Source organism: Patiria miniata, unplaced genomic scaffold (assembly GCF_015706575.1).
Source record: "Patiria miniata isolate m_02_andy unplaced genomic scaffold, ASM1570657v1 HiC_scaffold_7, whole genome shotgun sequence".
NCBI lineage: Eukaryota > Metazoa > Echinodermata > Asteroidea > Valvatida > Asterinidae > Patiria > Patiria miniata.
In genome coordinates this window covers 13,507,281-13,521,605 of record NW_024037074.1, presented here as the reverse complement: position 1 = coordinate 13,521,605, position 14,325 = coordinate 13,507,281, and the positions used below count along the sequence as shown (strand labels likewise).

Genomic DNA, 14,325 nt, shown 5'->3' with positions numbered 1-14,325 from the left:
GCTTGTATTTTTTAACCTTTATATGGATCGTAATCCGAGATTGCGAAAGAACTGTGGCGAGAGAAATCGGGACATTTCAAATGAGGCAGACGAAATGTACATTATATATCGCGGGACATTTCAAATGAGGCAGACGAAATGTACATTATATATCGCGGTCTGTGAAACTGGTTGTGTATGTATTTATTACTACCCTGAGTTGTTGAAATTAATTTGTAATGCATCTGAGGATGTGCAGTTTCTCCTTATCATAATCAAAGGGTAGTTTGGTTGATAAAGTATTTCATGATATCATAGGCTTGTCATTGACAACAAAATGTGCTCATGAATGGAATTTTTAAAAAAATGAAATGTAGGCCTATACCTCATCGTCAATGTTAACCAGGAGGCCTAAAATTTATCACAGAGATCTAACCATATTTTATCAGATACCAAAAACTATACCCTTGAACTAAAAAATAACGGGCGCTCATCTTTAAGACAAGTAAGATAAAATATCCAGGCATCATTCAACAGCCTAATGAAGAACTCATGATGAAGATGTCGTTCTGTGACGTCATGATGATCATCGCACGATGACTCACTGCCATCCTCTTCTAGAGTCTAGACTCGCTACCTGTCCTCTTCAATGTCCGTTTTTGGAACTTACTTCAGTTATCATTCTGTGGTAATCACAAGTATTCAGAAATCCCCAAATAATGCATAAAACTTGTATTATTCTTTAAAAGTAACGTTGATGACGTCACAGAAGGCACTGTGTGTATTGAAACCGTTTAATAGATATTTCTTCCATTTCATCTTTGCATGATCGGTGAATTTAAAAGTTCTGAGTATAGATAATTATAAACAACAATGTATTACCGATAATTAGAAAAGGCTATTATTTTACCCTTCAGATTCTTCCTAAGTTTCAAGACACCACGTTGTAATTCAGTCCATTGTTACCAAGCAGCGCCTCCTTAGCTACCGCATCTTACTTATCAATTACTTCTAAAAACATCTTCAATGAGAACATGGTTCGAAAATTTGAAATATGTTGAGAAAGAAAGCCACGTCACTTAGGTGACTCCGAGGTACTAATCCCTTGATCCATATGAAAACAAAACTCCACTTAGCCCGAGTATCCACCGACAACAACACGGTCTAAGACACGTTACGTTCTTCCATCTTCGGAGTTGGAGGTACAGATGACACTAAGACTTGAGCAAATGTTTGTGATGTAACGATACAATCGTGAGCAAAGTGAGAAACCATCTCTTGTCTCCCTAGCTACCGCCTTGGGGCTTGGTATAAAAGTTTCAGGCGTCGTTGGTGATGGCTCAGTGTTTGAATCTCGCCCGGCCGTTGTTGTTGGACAGTGAGAGTCGTTCTGTTTCTAGTCATTTTGCCGTCATTTTTAACAAAAATCCAAATTGGATCAATCCAACGATCTCAAACTACCAATTCTAATACACCGAAGTACTAAATTATCAAGATGGTAAGCTAAGCCGTGCTTTTAGTTCGATAAATATTTTATCAAATGTTTTAAGTGTAACACTGTTCTAAGGTTGCGGGACACGGGGTAACATAGCCGAACTTTCTACTTTAAGGACACCATTCTTTTTGAGCATGTGTTCCTTTTCCAATTTACAAAGTAAACTTTGGTTTTTTTGTTGTCTTTTTTTCAGCGAGAGTGTCTGTCCCTTCACATCGGCCAGGCCGGAGTCCAGATGGGCAATGCCTGCTGGGAGCTGTACTGCCTGGAGCACGGCATCCAGCCTGATGGTCAGATGCCAAGTGACAAGACCATCGGAGGTGGTGACGACTCCTTCAACACCTTCTTCAGCGAGACCGGCGCCGGCAAGCACGTCCCCCGTGCGGTCTACGTCGACTTGGAGCCGACGGTTATAGGTAAGTCTGATCTCTGAAATTTTGACTTGCCTAATGAGGCCGCTTTCCGTTTGGATGGTAACCTGAAATCGTGCTAAATTTTCGCATACTTATTAAGAACTGGTGGAACGTAGTGACTGGCGGGGAAAAAACTGTTTCCTGAAAACAAAATCTCAAAAGAAGATAACATGTACTCCTTCCACCTGTTTAAAAATTCAAATTGCTTTCCGGATCTATTCCAAGACGTTTTGACCTATAACCAAAAAGTTCAGATTGGAAAGCACTTTGGTGTCTCAACAATCCCTTCAAAGGCCGACAGTTACTGAGGATGTATAATAACAACGCTCAGACTGAACTCACAATGGGCCTGGATAAGCCGATAATCCACCTGTAAACGTTCGCTCCACCTGCTATTTATCAAGTTGATCCACCTGCAAATATTGGATCATCTCACCGTGCTCCTGTAATTGCTTGGCAAACACTGGCCGTACTCAACCCATATGGGATTAGTGTTTACAGCTTGGTAACTGTTAACATCTACTCGTAAAGGTGTCCAAGTAAATCGGTGTGCAAACGGTAGCCATATTGATGAACACAACGAAAGACAGGTTCCTCTGAGATTACAAAAGTTTGTCAATTAAGTTAGTTTTATCAAGAAAATGTCACTTTTAGTTGCTTGATTCTATTCCTCTCAAGCTCGCCAGAGCGCCCTCTTTGGTTATGCATAAGCGCTGCAGAAATTTCAAATATGCAGCGAAAAAGGAAGCAAGTCACTTTCTGTTTGGATCTTGTTTGATGATTTCTTTCTGTCACTTCATAAGTTTTTCCAAGTTACTTTATGAACAACCTAGTTAAGTGACACTCGTAGAAGATGTTTGCCTCAAGAAAACACAGCCAAGATAATACAAAGACACTTATTTTTGTGTCTCTTCCTATCCAACAGACGAAGTTCGTACCGGAACGTACCGTCAACTATTCAGCCCTGAGCAGCTGATCACAGGCAAGGAGGATGCCGCCAACAACTACGCCAGGGGCCACTACACCGTGGGCAAGGAGCTCATTGATCTTGTGCTGGACAGGATCAGAAAACTGGTAAATAATGTGCAAGCCATGTTGAGAAGAACTCGATTTTTAAATGTACACATGAACACATGTACTTGCCACGTATACTCTAAGTACTTGCCAACTGACTGGATCTTAGTATCGGATCCTAAGTCAGTTATCAGGGTTCTTACATTGATTTTTTTTCTTGATTTTTCAGGCTGATCTATGCACAGGTCTCCAGGGTTTCCTCGTCTTCCACAGCTTCGGTGGAGGCACCGGCTCCGGCTTCACATCCCTGTTGATGGAGCGTCTCTCTGTCGACTACGGCAAGAAGTCCAAGCTGGAGTTCGCCATCTACCCAGCCCCACAGATCTCCACTGCAGTTGTTGAGCCCTACAACTCCATCTTGACCACCCATACCACCCTGGAGCACTCCGATTGTGCCTTTATGGTCGACAACGAGGCTATCTACGACATCTGCCGTCGCAACCTCGACATCGAGCGCCCGACCTACACCAACCTCAACCGTCTGATCGGTCAGATTGTGTCCTCCATCACTGCGTCTCTGCGCTTTGATGGAGCTCTCAATGTTGATTTGAGTGAGTTTCAGACCAACTTGGTCCCTTACCCTCGTATCCACTTCCCTCTGGCAACCTATGCTCCAACAATCTCTGCTGAGAAGGCCTACCATGAGCAGCTGACCGTTGCAGAGATCACCAATTCCTGCTTCGAGCCAGCCAACCAGATGGTGAAGTGCGATCCCCGTCATGGCAAGTACATGGCCTGCTGTCTGCTCTACCGTGGTGATGTCGTCCCTAAAGATGTCAATGCTGCTGTCGCAACCATCAAGACCAAGCGCACCATCCAGTTCGTGGACTGGTGTCCAACTGGCTTCAAGGTGGGCATCAACTACCAGCCACCTACCGTCGTGCCTGGCGGTGATCTGGCCAAGGTGCAGCGTGCCGTTTGCATGCTGAGCAACACCACGGCCATCGCTGAGGCCTGGGCTCGTCTGGATCACAAGTTTGATCTGATGTATGCCAAGCGTGCCTTCGTCCACTGGTACGTGGGAGAGGGTATGGAGGAGGGTGAGTTCTCTGAGGCTCGAGAGGATCTGGCTGCCCTGGAGAAGGATTACGAGGAGGTTGGGATGGATTCAGCTGACGGAGAAGATGAAGGAGAGGAAGGTGATGAATATTAACACAATTCTGACCAATAAGGAATCGGAGATACAACATGATTGCATATTTCCACAAATTAACTGTTTTAAAGGCAAAATATACACACTCATATACTTCAAACCTTCCACTTTAAATTTTGCTTTTATTGATCAATTCAAGCCTCTTTTTTTTGTACAACTAACGTGTTACAGATGTACAAATATAAAGCAATTGTTACCATGGACAAGACAAGACAATAATATTGGCGCAACTGAAAATGTGAGCTGATACACATCTGCTTGACACTGTATTGGCATTGTTTTAATTTGATCCAACTGCTGCAATTAATCACAGAGGTAGTACTATGACTTTCACTTTAATTTTTAGTCTTTTTATATTTTGATCTTGAATACTCCATATTTGTGCCATAACCACAATATATCTCACTGTAACACCCAATGTCACAATCTACAAGCAAGATATTTAGCACTGGATCTAACTTGGTTGATTTTTATCAAATAGTACTTTAAAAGAGGATTTTTAATAACTGGCCATTCTTTTGTTTAAGTTTTGGTTAATTAATACTCTAATGATCTCTTCAGATTTTGGTCAGAAAAGCTGTTCCATCACATTTCAACTGACTTTTTTTTTCAAACATTTGCGAAGGAAATTTTAGTTGTGGTACAACTTTTCTCTTGTCCCAGGGTTGTTTCTTTGTCTCAATTACTTTTTCTCAACTCCTTCAGGGAACCCCCAAATTCCTATTTAAAAAAATATATACTTGATTGCTTATAGTACTTTAGGACACTGCTCTCTACCACATCACTTCAATTTACAATAATTTACGTTTATCTTAGAATTTCTGTCTCAAGAGCCACAGCATTTCATTACAATTTTTACATTTTATTTTTATGTTCAGTCAGCGAATAATACTGTACAGGTAGAATATATAGTGTCTTTTTTTCACATCAAACTAGAGCTATTTCTTTGCATAAAATTTTGTATTAAAGATATCTATCACCGATTTAAATTGCAAATCTTCATGTTCTACATCAAGATGCTACCACGCATAAGAATGACTAGTCACCATCAGAAAACTAAGTCGAGTGTTCCTTTTTGTTAGCTAATAAAGAACATTAAAAGACTGCACATTTTGTCCAAGAATGTATAATTCCTTTAAAATATTATAACAAAGCAATTTATTACAGTTATTACTTTCTAGGACACAATTTCCCTTTTGCTTAGCTGAAAAATACTACTGCTAAGCAAAAGTCAGATGGGTACCAGTTGCAGCCAATGCACATCCAATGGAATTTTGGATGGCAACCTGTTTTCTGTGCTAAGCAAGTTTGTGTCTTCAGCATCTCCATGAAATCATTATCTGGGCCCAATTTCATGACGCTGCTTAACAGTTAGCGTAAAAGTTCTGTTAACTATAGCACAAAACCATGCTGCTGCTTAAGCACTATGTCATGGCGTGGAAGTTCTAAAGGTTGCGCGCTGGAGATTTCTACTGTTATGTCACTGATTTAAGCAACTTTTTCCTCTACGGTTAAGCATGCCTTTTGCTGTGCTTACTGCTTACAGTCTACATGAAGTAGACAGAGGCTCTGTTGGCACAAAATCGGCTGTTAAGCAGTGCTATGAAATTGGGCCCTGGTTAGACCGTCTCATAGTCTCTTCGGAAAGTATCGAAACACTCCATTGTTATCAAATAATTCCTTCAGGGTTTCCAACCCAAGGTCACAGGGGTGTAATACAATCAAAGAAAACCCACTCCAACCTGACCTCTCCTCACCAATCTGACCTCATTTCACCACCTTGACCTGTGACCTCTCTACTTCTTTGGCCAATTATAGAACAGAGGCTCAAAGGAATCGTACGTGTAGTCATACATCCGGCTGCGGACAAACTGCTCCAAGTTGTCCGGTCGGGGGTAACGGGACGCGACGTTTGTCTCGTATGCATACTCAGCCGTGCGCACTGCCAGCTTGACCGAGACCTCGCGGACTTGTTGCAGGGGAGGGTAGACACGCCCCTCTTTGAGGTCATTGTCTGTCACAATGGAGGCCAGACTCTGTGATGATGGGGTAAGGCAAGGGAACATGAGCACGATGAGAGAAAAAGAAACTGACATACGATCTTGGCATAATCCAAGCCCACACCTACTTTGAAGTGAAGATGTATACAAATAAATAGTGGCATCATTTTTGCTGTCACCTGGAATATCTCAACTCAGACGTACCACACCCATATCCATGATGGGCCACACCCCTTCAAGGTTTGCACCCAATAATGAGCCACACCCCATACAAGGCCATACCCCACACTGAGCCACGACCCATCTAAGGCCCCACCAGAGGCCACAGAAAAAAAAACCAATAAACGATATTGCCTACCTTGGCAGCCTCCAGGAACAATTCATCCGAGATGTGCCTCACCCCAAAGAGGACCACGCCCAAAGCCACGCCCGGGAAGATGTAGGAGTTATTACCCTGGCCTGGATACATGACACGCCCATCCGGGAGGGTGTGTGAAGGGAAGGGGCTGCCACTGGCAAATACACACCTGCCCTAAAAGGCGAAGGAAAGAGGCAATCAAATCCAAGAAAAAACTGAGAAAAAAAGTGAGGATATGAACCTGAAAACTTTACATTAACGTTAACAAAATTACATTTGGGGAGAAATTCTTTGAGTTGCTAAGCACACCAAAAAATGTTTTAAAATCTTTGGACAAAATGGGGAATCCCCAACATAGGGCTGGATAGCTCAGTTGGTAGAGCACCAGAATAGCAATCCGGAGGCTGCAGGTTCAAACCCCGCCCCAGTCAATTTTTTTGTTCAACTTTTAAAAATTGTTTAACTACATAAGGGTTCATGGTGAATGTTGTTTCTTACGTCAGTGTAGGTGTAAGCCTCTTCAGCAGTGCATTCAGATTTGCTGGTGGGATTGCTCAGAGCAAAGATGATTGGACGCTCGTTGAATGATGCCATGTCTCGTAGGATCTTTTCCGTAAAGACTCTGGCAATAGCTGCAGCGCCTGAAGAGGAGTAAAAACAAATAAGTTAAAAGTCCATCACAAGTCCATCACAAGTCCATCACAAGTCCATCACAAGTCCATCACAAGTCTATCACATGTCCATCAAAAGTCAATCACAAGTCCATCACAAGTCCACCACCAGTCCGTCGCAAATCCATCACAAGTCCATCACAAGTCCATCACAAGTCTATCACAAGTCCATCAAAAGTCCATCACAAGTCCATCACAAGTCCACCACCAGTCCGTCGCAAGTCCATCACAAGTCCATCAAAAGTCAATCACAAGTCCATCACAAGTCCTCCAGTCCCAAGTCAAGTCACAAGCTATTGAAATGAATTGTGTCAAAGGCATTCCTTTGTTATTGTTCATCCCCTGTTACTTATGACCAGACTTGTGACTTATGACCAGACTTGTGATGGATTTGTGACGGACTCGACTCCAACACCGTCTACAGTTCCAGCAGGGTGTTCTTACCGATCAGCACAGTCGGTTTGATGGATTGGACTATCTGTTCCAGATCCTTCATTGGCTGATGGGGGTGAGCGTAGAGCTCCTTGTGTCCGTCGACGGCTCCTACTGGACGATCCTGAGAATGGACAACAAATCGTGCAAACTGACACCTCGTACTGCCTCATACTAAATAGTTGCCCTGACTGCCCAACGGCAATGTCAGAAGAATACAGAGACATTTTCATTGTGGGATATTCTAAAATGAACTGGTCTTGAATAAGGCTTTTGACATTCAGCGCCGAGATGTGAAGCAAACGTACCTTACAGATGAGCCCCTTTGAGTCCTTGAGCCAGATGCGTTTTCTGGCCTCATCCGCCGGGATGCCGTCTGCTTCCATAGCAGCCACAATGAGGTTGGCAATGCCGATAGATGCCTGAAAACAGCAAGGAAGGACTAATACTGAGTTCAGATTTGATCAGATTTTTGTTGGATCTGAAGGGCCAGCCTTTTGTCATCTGACTGACTGACCGAGTCACTGGCTGACTGACTGACTCCCCGACAAACTGACTAATTAACTTCATCTATTGTTGAAAAGAAGCAAATTAAGGTAAATATTCTACTTAAGAACACAGACGCCATGATTCTGTGTCCATTTCAGGCCTATAATTCTACTGTGCTTTAGTGTTTTTGAGGTGCCTGTTTTCTGGTGAAAATAAAATTGTGATAAAGTATCAAGCTAAAGGACACAAGCTGCAGTATTCTGTGACCCTACCACCAGGCCTATATCTCCACCAGGCCACAGTCCCCACCCCTCCCAACTCACCTCACCGGCTCCCTGGAACAGGAATGTATTGTCCTGTAGCTTCTTGCCTGTGATGCGCAGACTGGTCAGGATACCAGCCACAGCAACCGACGCAGTACCCTGAATGTCATCGTTAAAGGTGCAGTAGCGGTTACGGTATTTATTCAGGAGTTGGAATGCGTTCCGGTTGCCAAAGTCTTCAAACTGGATCAGGCAATTATGACCATACCTGGGAAAAAGTAACAAATCTTAATAAGGCCAAAAAAAAAAAATATTCGGTCTCTGGTCAGACCAAAGTTCCGGAATTGACGTGGCCACGCGGCTGTTTTTTTTTTTTTTTGCTTTTTTTTTTTTCTTCAAGCTTGGATTGTACAGACAAGGTGGGGTACTATTTTGCTTTTTTGGTGTCCTCATGTACATTGGTGTCCTCCATAATTTGCCTTGGTGCTTTTGATCATTTGCCTTGGTGCAATTTCCCATTCCTTGGTGCTCTTTGGTAAAAAAAAAATGAGGAGGTGCGGAAATAGAGGGCGCTGTTGGAGCTACCGCGGAACATTTTGGAAAAAAAAAAGATCGACGCGCATGCTTAAAATCGACGCGCGCGCTGACCAGAGACCGACTTATTTTTTTTTTTGGCCTAAAAACAATTCATCAAATTAAAGAAAAACCTAAATTTTCAAGTGATTTCTTGATTTCATGATATGAAAAAACCACTTGCCAGAGTCTTATTATTTATCAGGATCCTTTGATTATTTCCCCCCAAGGGAGGGGGCAAGACAGAATTAAGGGGTGGGGATAGAGGAGGGGCTAGGGGAAGCACCTGTTGCCTAATCAATCAGTTAACAAGCTGAAGGGATATATTTTTCACCTGTTGACCACAGCTTCCATAAACTCATCAATCAGTTCATCGTAGGCAGGTGATCGGTCTCTCTTCTCACGCAGGCCAAGGTACAATGGATCATCCAGCAATGTCTGACAATTAATACAAAAAAGATTTTCAAAGTGCATTCTCTGGGTAATTATCTTCACCGTTATTTAGTTGACACACTTAACTTCTAAATTTAAAAGTTGAACAAAGGTGTGAGAGTGTCTATCTGTTTAATCCACCTTACCTGGTTGTCTGTTCCCACGTCTAGTATAACAGGCAGGCACTGAGATGGTTGCACCCCAGCGATGGCCGTGTACAGAGCCAGCTTGCCGACGGGTATTCCCATACCATAACTCCCTAGATCACCAAGTCCAAGAATCCGTTCGCCGTCTGAAACCACAATGGCCTAAGAAGGACGGCAAAAGTAAGTTCTTTTTAACTTATGAATGTTTTACACACATAATTCTTACAATAGACTGTTCTGGTCTATGCCCCCTTTCCCCATTCCTACACAACCTCCAAATCCTTCAGTGGATTTTGACGGATCAAGAAGTTTCCGACAATACAAAAATGGCATCATGGTCTTCAAATACGTCACCTTGACATTGCGCTCAGGCCAAGCCGCCAGGATATCCGCGATGTGTCCCTTGTCATGTATGGTGATGAAAAGTCCACGAGGCCTACGGAAGATGAGTCCATATCGCTGGCAGGCTAGGCCCACGGTGGGTGTGTAGACGATGGGCATCATCTCCTCCAGATTGTTGCAGACCACTCGATAGAACAGCTTCTCATTACGATCCTTAACGAGGACACAATTGTTCAGCAAGGAAAACAAAAATTGGTTTACTCACAAAACGACCAATGACCAAACATATTTATTCTCTGTTCATATTTTTAAGTGCGTATTTCTACTAGTATTATTTTTTTTCAAGTAATACATTTTCCGGGATTTTTTTTAGCATTCAGTTCTGGAAATTTAACTCCTTCTGCGCTTTTGCACAACCAACAATTATAATAAAAAATCTTTTATTTGCATTCAACACTTGGTAAGTTTTACAAAGTGAAAATACACCAATTTCGATATTTCAGTCCTTTTTTTTAAGTTCAGAAAACAAGGCCAGACAGAACTGTTTGTTTTGAAAGTAACCTTTGGACATAATAAACACTGTCGTGATTGTAGACCGATTTAACTGTATGCAAATAGACGGATCCATATTTAGTTATAACATATGGGGCAAAACTTATAAGCCTTTTTGTAAATACTGCTTGAGTGAATTTGCACAATGGATGACAAGTTTTAGGGAAGAGAAAAGGCACAGACAGTGACAGACTTTGCCCCTTTTTCTTCCGCATAGTGCTTTGTATTATGACCTACCTGTAGGTCAATCAGCTGTATATAGCGATCCAGGTCACTGGCCTGTCCTCTGATGTTCTTCAGCGATCGTTGTTCTTGTAGATCTGGAGTGCAAACTGTCGGCGGGAGAAGACCGTGTATGCCTAGGGCTTGGCGTTCATGCAACGTAAACGCTGTACCCTGAAAAAAATAATACATAAATAAACAACCGAGTGATATATAAATAAATTTAAATTGATACTTCCCTGAAATATAGGAATGAAAGCACCGTCATACCACAAAAATGTAGTAACTAGTAAAAAGTCAAGTCTTTCCCCGAATCATCCAGTGTTTATTTTCAGTTCATTATGTAAATATTTTTATATGCAGTCTTGAACTGGCTATGTTTGGTTTCCACACTTTTGCAATGACTTATGTACACAAGCTGGAGAACGGGCCTTGACATTTGTGGCACTATTGTGTCAAATCCTGCACTCAAGACCATATCATTATCATGAAAAACAATGTTGTCACCGTGCATGCATGTCGGCTCAATTAATTCACAAATTAATCACAATAACACAATTCTGAATTCTTTCATTTTTTCAACAACAAGCAATTTTTTTCCTGAAAGCGCTACCACGAAATACGAGCAGTAGGCCTAAATTTTATCACAAGCTGGATTAAGCAGCGCATTCATAAGAGAAAATGAGAACAAAAAACCTTGGTCTTGTTGTCTTTCAAAATATCAGGCCCCCATCGCCTCGGCCTCTTGTGAGGAATTAGAAGGTCGTTCTCATCGCGAAAACTCTCCTCCAAATCCATCGAGTCGACAGATCTCTGCCGTCTGATTTCCACCCTGTTAACTCCATATTCCCCGTTTATCACCGATAACAACCGTCCCCACCTCAAGCTGAATTTGTTAAGCCGGCAGAGCATCCTTAAATCCCAGAAACAATGGGACATAAACTTGGCCTCATCCAAACATTGATGAATGAGCGGAAAGCTTAAACTTCCCTTTAAAAACCTGGCCGTCACAAAATAGTCTGGTAACAACATACAACGGATTACTGCGATCAGGTTTTGAGTCTAGGTTTCAGACTATTCCCAGGCGTCAAAAATAAATATTTTGGTTTTTCTTGACACGTGCCGCACGTACGCAAATTTTATCCAGGGTCAAGGGAAGTGTTTTGCAACCGGTTTTATGGTCATTTGTTGGTAAGTTGTACGAATACCTTGCAGAGGTTATATTCCTGTTTATATAAATACCTTCATTTTTCTTGGACCATCCTGTTAAATTTCTGTGTCAAACGTTAGAAAGTGTTCATGTGCAGCTTGCATGGATCGGGTGTGGGTGGGGTCAAGCGCTTTGGGGGGGGGGGGTTGAAGTGTAAAGGTCGGGACTGTTTTGAGCTCTTTCAGAATTAGTAAACAAAATTTATTCTTCACGTGTATAGTTCTCTAAAAATGTACCTTGTTGAAAGCGGGCGCCCGTAAGGCCTCAAGCCGCTGATGATTTAAGGAACTCGAGTGTGGCTGCTCTGTTTGGTGACGTTGAGGGCGCACTGTCATTCTGCAGAAGCCGCGACATTTGAGCGCGAAGTTTATTTGCTGAAAATCGAAGCAAGTTTTTTTGTCAAAGTTTTTGAACGTATATGTTTAAATCAAAACGGGATTTCAAATGCAACCTCAAATCGATTTGCTTTCTGAGCAACACACTCCTCTCCAATAAATTGATGTCGCGATTTACAATAGCCCTACTTATGTACTTTTTTTTTTACTCCTAAAAACAAGTTTATTAATATAATGTTCAAAGTCTGGTTCTTCGAACTGATAAGATTTTTGCTATATATAGGTCGGTAGTCCTATAGTAAGAGCAAATCATCAGATCGTTTTATTGACTATCTATAAATGCGGTAAATAAGCCGGCCGCGGCCGGCTTCTGAAACTGAAAGACCGTTCTGATCTAGATCGGTGTATATAATTATAAAGTATCGTTTAGGCTATATATTATTTGTGCATGTGCACGTGCAGTTTAGGCTACAGTTTTTCGGTGATAGTTGACAAAGCCTTACTATTAAACATTCTTAACTCATTTGCCCTATGACAAATAGGCCTACTAAGTTAAGGGTAAACCGAGGCCTAGGCTCGCGAAACAAGTGAACAGGTGAAAAACCACGTACGAAAACGGTACGGTCTGTCAGCCTACTTCGAAATACAATTACGCACTCGGAACAAAATGGCTCAAACGGTTCAGCACAAAATTTACTAATCCAATATGCGGTTTTCATAGCTGAATATGATAGCCTTGAATGCAAGGCCGTGTAAGTGCGATCATCGCTGGCCGGACGGTATCCTACCCTCATACCCGGTACCGATCAAACGGATCTATATTATTACGTCACTAAGTCTGCTCACACCATAGCCGCTCAGACCATAGGGCCCAGGGCCCAGATCCGTATATAACAACTCATTCTATAACAGCAAAACCCGGAACTTTACAGTTGAATCATGGAGAATATAGCTCCATGGTGTCCTAGTCGCCAGTGTCCATGGGCTGCGGGGCAGAACTGCGCGTGTGGGCTTCGTAGTACGACCACGACGGATCACCAGATAATATCGCGCCATGACACACACATACACACACATTGACACAGCCTTGTATTCAAGGCTAAGTTTTTTTACGGTAATTACTACAGAACCCATACCTTGCAAAACGAAGGATTTCTCAAGATCTGTGCTCCCAACATCCGAGACGACATGAACATGCTCGACATGATGATTATTTCAAGACACAATTTTATTTCCAAACTGAGTTGGCCAAGATCCGTCAGACCATTGTCGCTAGTTAAGTTCTAATAAGCTGAAGTGCGTGCAGTAGGTGTCGAACGAAAACAGATTATGCGCTGTATTTAATGGTTGTGCGCGCGAGCGCAATCATATAATTCTTTCCGCACAAATTTTTTTTCGGTATGAACGCGCTTTGCGTTCCATTTTTTTTTTTTTTTTTACTTTTTTAAACTTTATCCAGTCTATAAAAAAACGGAATCCGAAATTTCTATAAAAGATGCAAATTTATTGTTATCAATGCGCCCGCGGAATCCCGCGATATCGCTATTCGGTTGGGGGCGCCCTTTCATCGCGACTATACACTTGACGGAGACTTGCTGTCGTTCGCTTCATATGAGTGTGCGCCCAACTCAATCAAAACACAGAAGTTTTCGGAGTTCCCAAGGGGTTCACAATGAACTTCACGACTCGCGCAGCAAGAGGAACAAAAACAGACCGTACCGCCCTCTGCAGTATGCGTAATTTCCTGGCATTTTCGCTGAAGGTGTGGAAAGTTCATTACGTTTCGAGAATGATGAGCCAGTGCATGAACCAGAACAGAATGTTATTTTGTTGTAAGGCCTCCATGCACTTATTGGCTCAAATTTTAAGAAGCCCTTGTAGATTCCGAATTGTTGGAACCTGTATCTGTATCATAAAAGTCGGCAAAGCACCCCAGGGCAAACATCACACCAAGACAGTGGGAGGAAAAGCCTAGAACTTGAAGATGCTGGGGAAACCCACGGAATCAGGTAGGGACTGAAAACCCAATTCACATATTGGCCCAGGTGAGATTCGAACCCGGGTCACAGCGGTGGAAGGCAAGGAAAGTACCACTACGCCAGCCTGACTCCCCACCTGTTCCTCTTTGAACATCTTTGTCTATGAAATCACAGCTGATTTGTCTGATGATCTGTCCTAATTTACTG

The 14,325-nt window shown here is 42.5% G+C and overlaps 2 protein-coding genes and 1 non-coding gene across 6 annotated transcripts; 2 read left to right on the top strand and 1 right to left on the bottom strand.

Moving 5' to 3' along the window:
• Positions 1 to 1,344: 1,344 nt before the first annotated feature.
• LOC119746445 (tubulin alpha-1C chain-like) lies at positions 1,345 to 5,222 on the top strand. The gene is made up of 4 exons (XM_038223403.1): positions 1,345 to 1,477; positions 1,668 to 1,890; positions 2,813 to 2,961; positions 3,131 to 5,222. Exons 1-4 carry the CDS (start codon positions 1,475 to 1,477, stop codon positions 4,112 to 4,114), a joined length of 1,359 nt encoding a protein of 452 aa, XP_038079331.1. The 5' UTR covers positions 1,345 to 1,474; the 3' UTR covers positions 4,115 to 5,222.
• Positions 5,031 to 13,449, bottom strand: LOC119746442 (NADP-dependent malic enzyme-like). 4 transcript variants are annotated; one of them, XM_038223399.1, is made up of 12 exons: positions 13,276 to 13,449; positions 12,041 to 12,178; positions 10,610 to 10,768; positions 9,833 to 10,033; positions 9,479 to 9,640; positions 9,235 to 9,338; positions 8,388 to 8,595; positions 7,884 to 7,997; positions 7,588 to 7,699; positions 6,971 to 7,113; positions 6,473 to 6,646; positions 5,031 to 6,150 (listed from the first exon to the last, which is right to left on the bottom strand). In XM_038223399.1, the coding sequence occupies exons 1-12, from the start codon at positions 13,342 to 13,344 to the stop codon at positions 5,911 to 5,913; spliced, it is 1,824 nt and encodes a 607-aa protein (XP_038079327.1). In that variant the 5' UTR covers positions 13,345 to 13,449; the 3' UTR covers positions 5,031 to 5,910. The 4 variants fall into 4 exon arrangements, with proteins under 4 accessions (XP_038079327.1, XP_038079328.1, XP_038079329.1 ...); XM_038223400.1 differs by lacking the exon at positions 12,041 to 12,178 and having other exon boundaries at positions 13,276 to 13,448; XM_038223401.1 differs by lacking the exons at positions 12,041 to 12,178; positions 13,276 to 13,449 and adding an exon at positions 11,837 to 11,860.
• Positions 6,831 to 6,903, top strand: Trnaa-agc. Its single transcript has one exon. It is a non-coding gene; the product is annotated as a tRNA-Ala (tRNA).
• Positions 13,450 to 14,325: the final 876 nt, after the last annotated feature.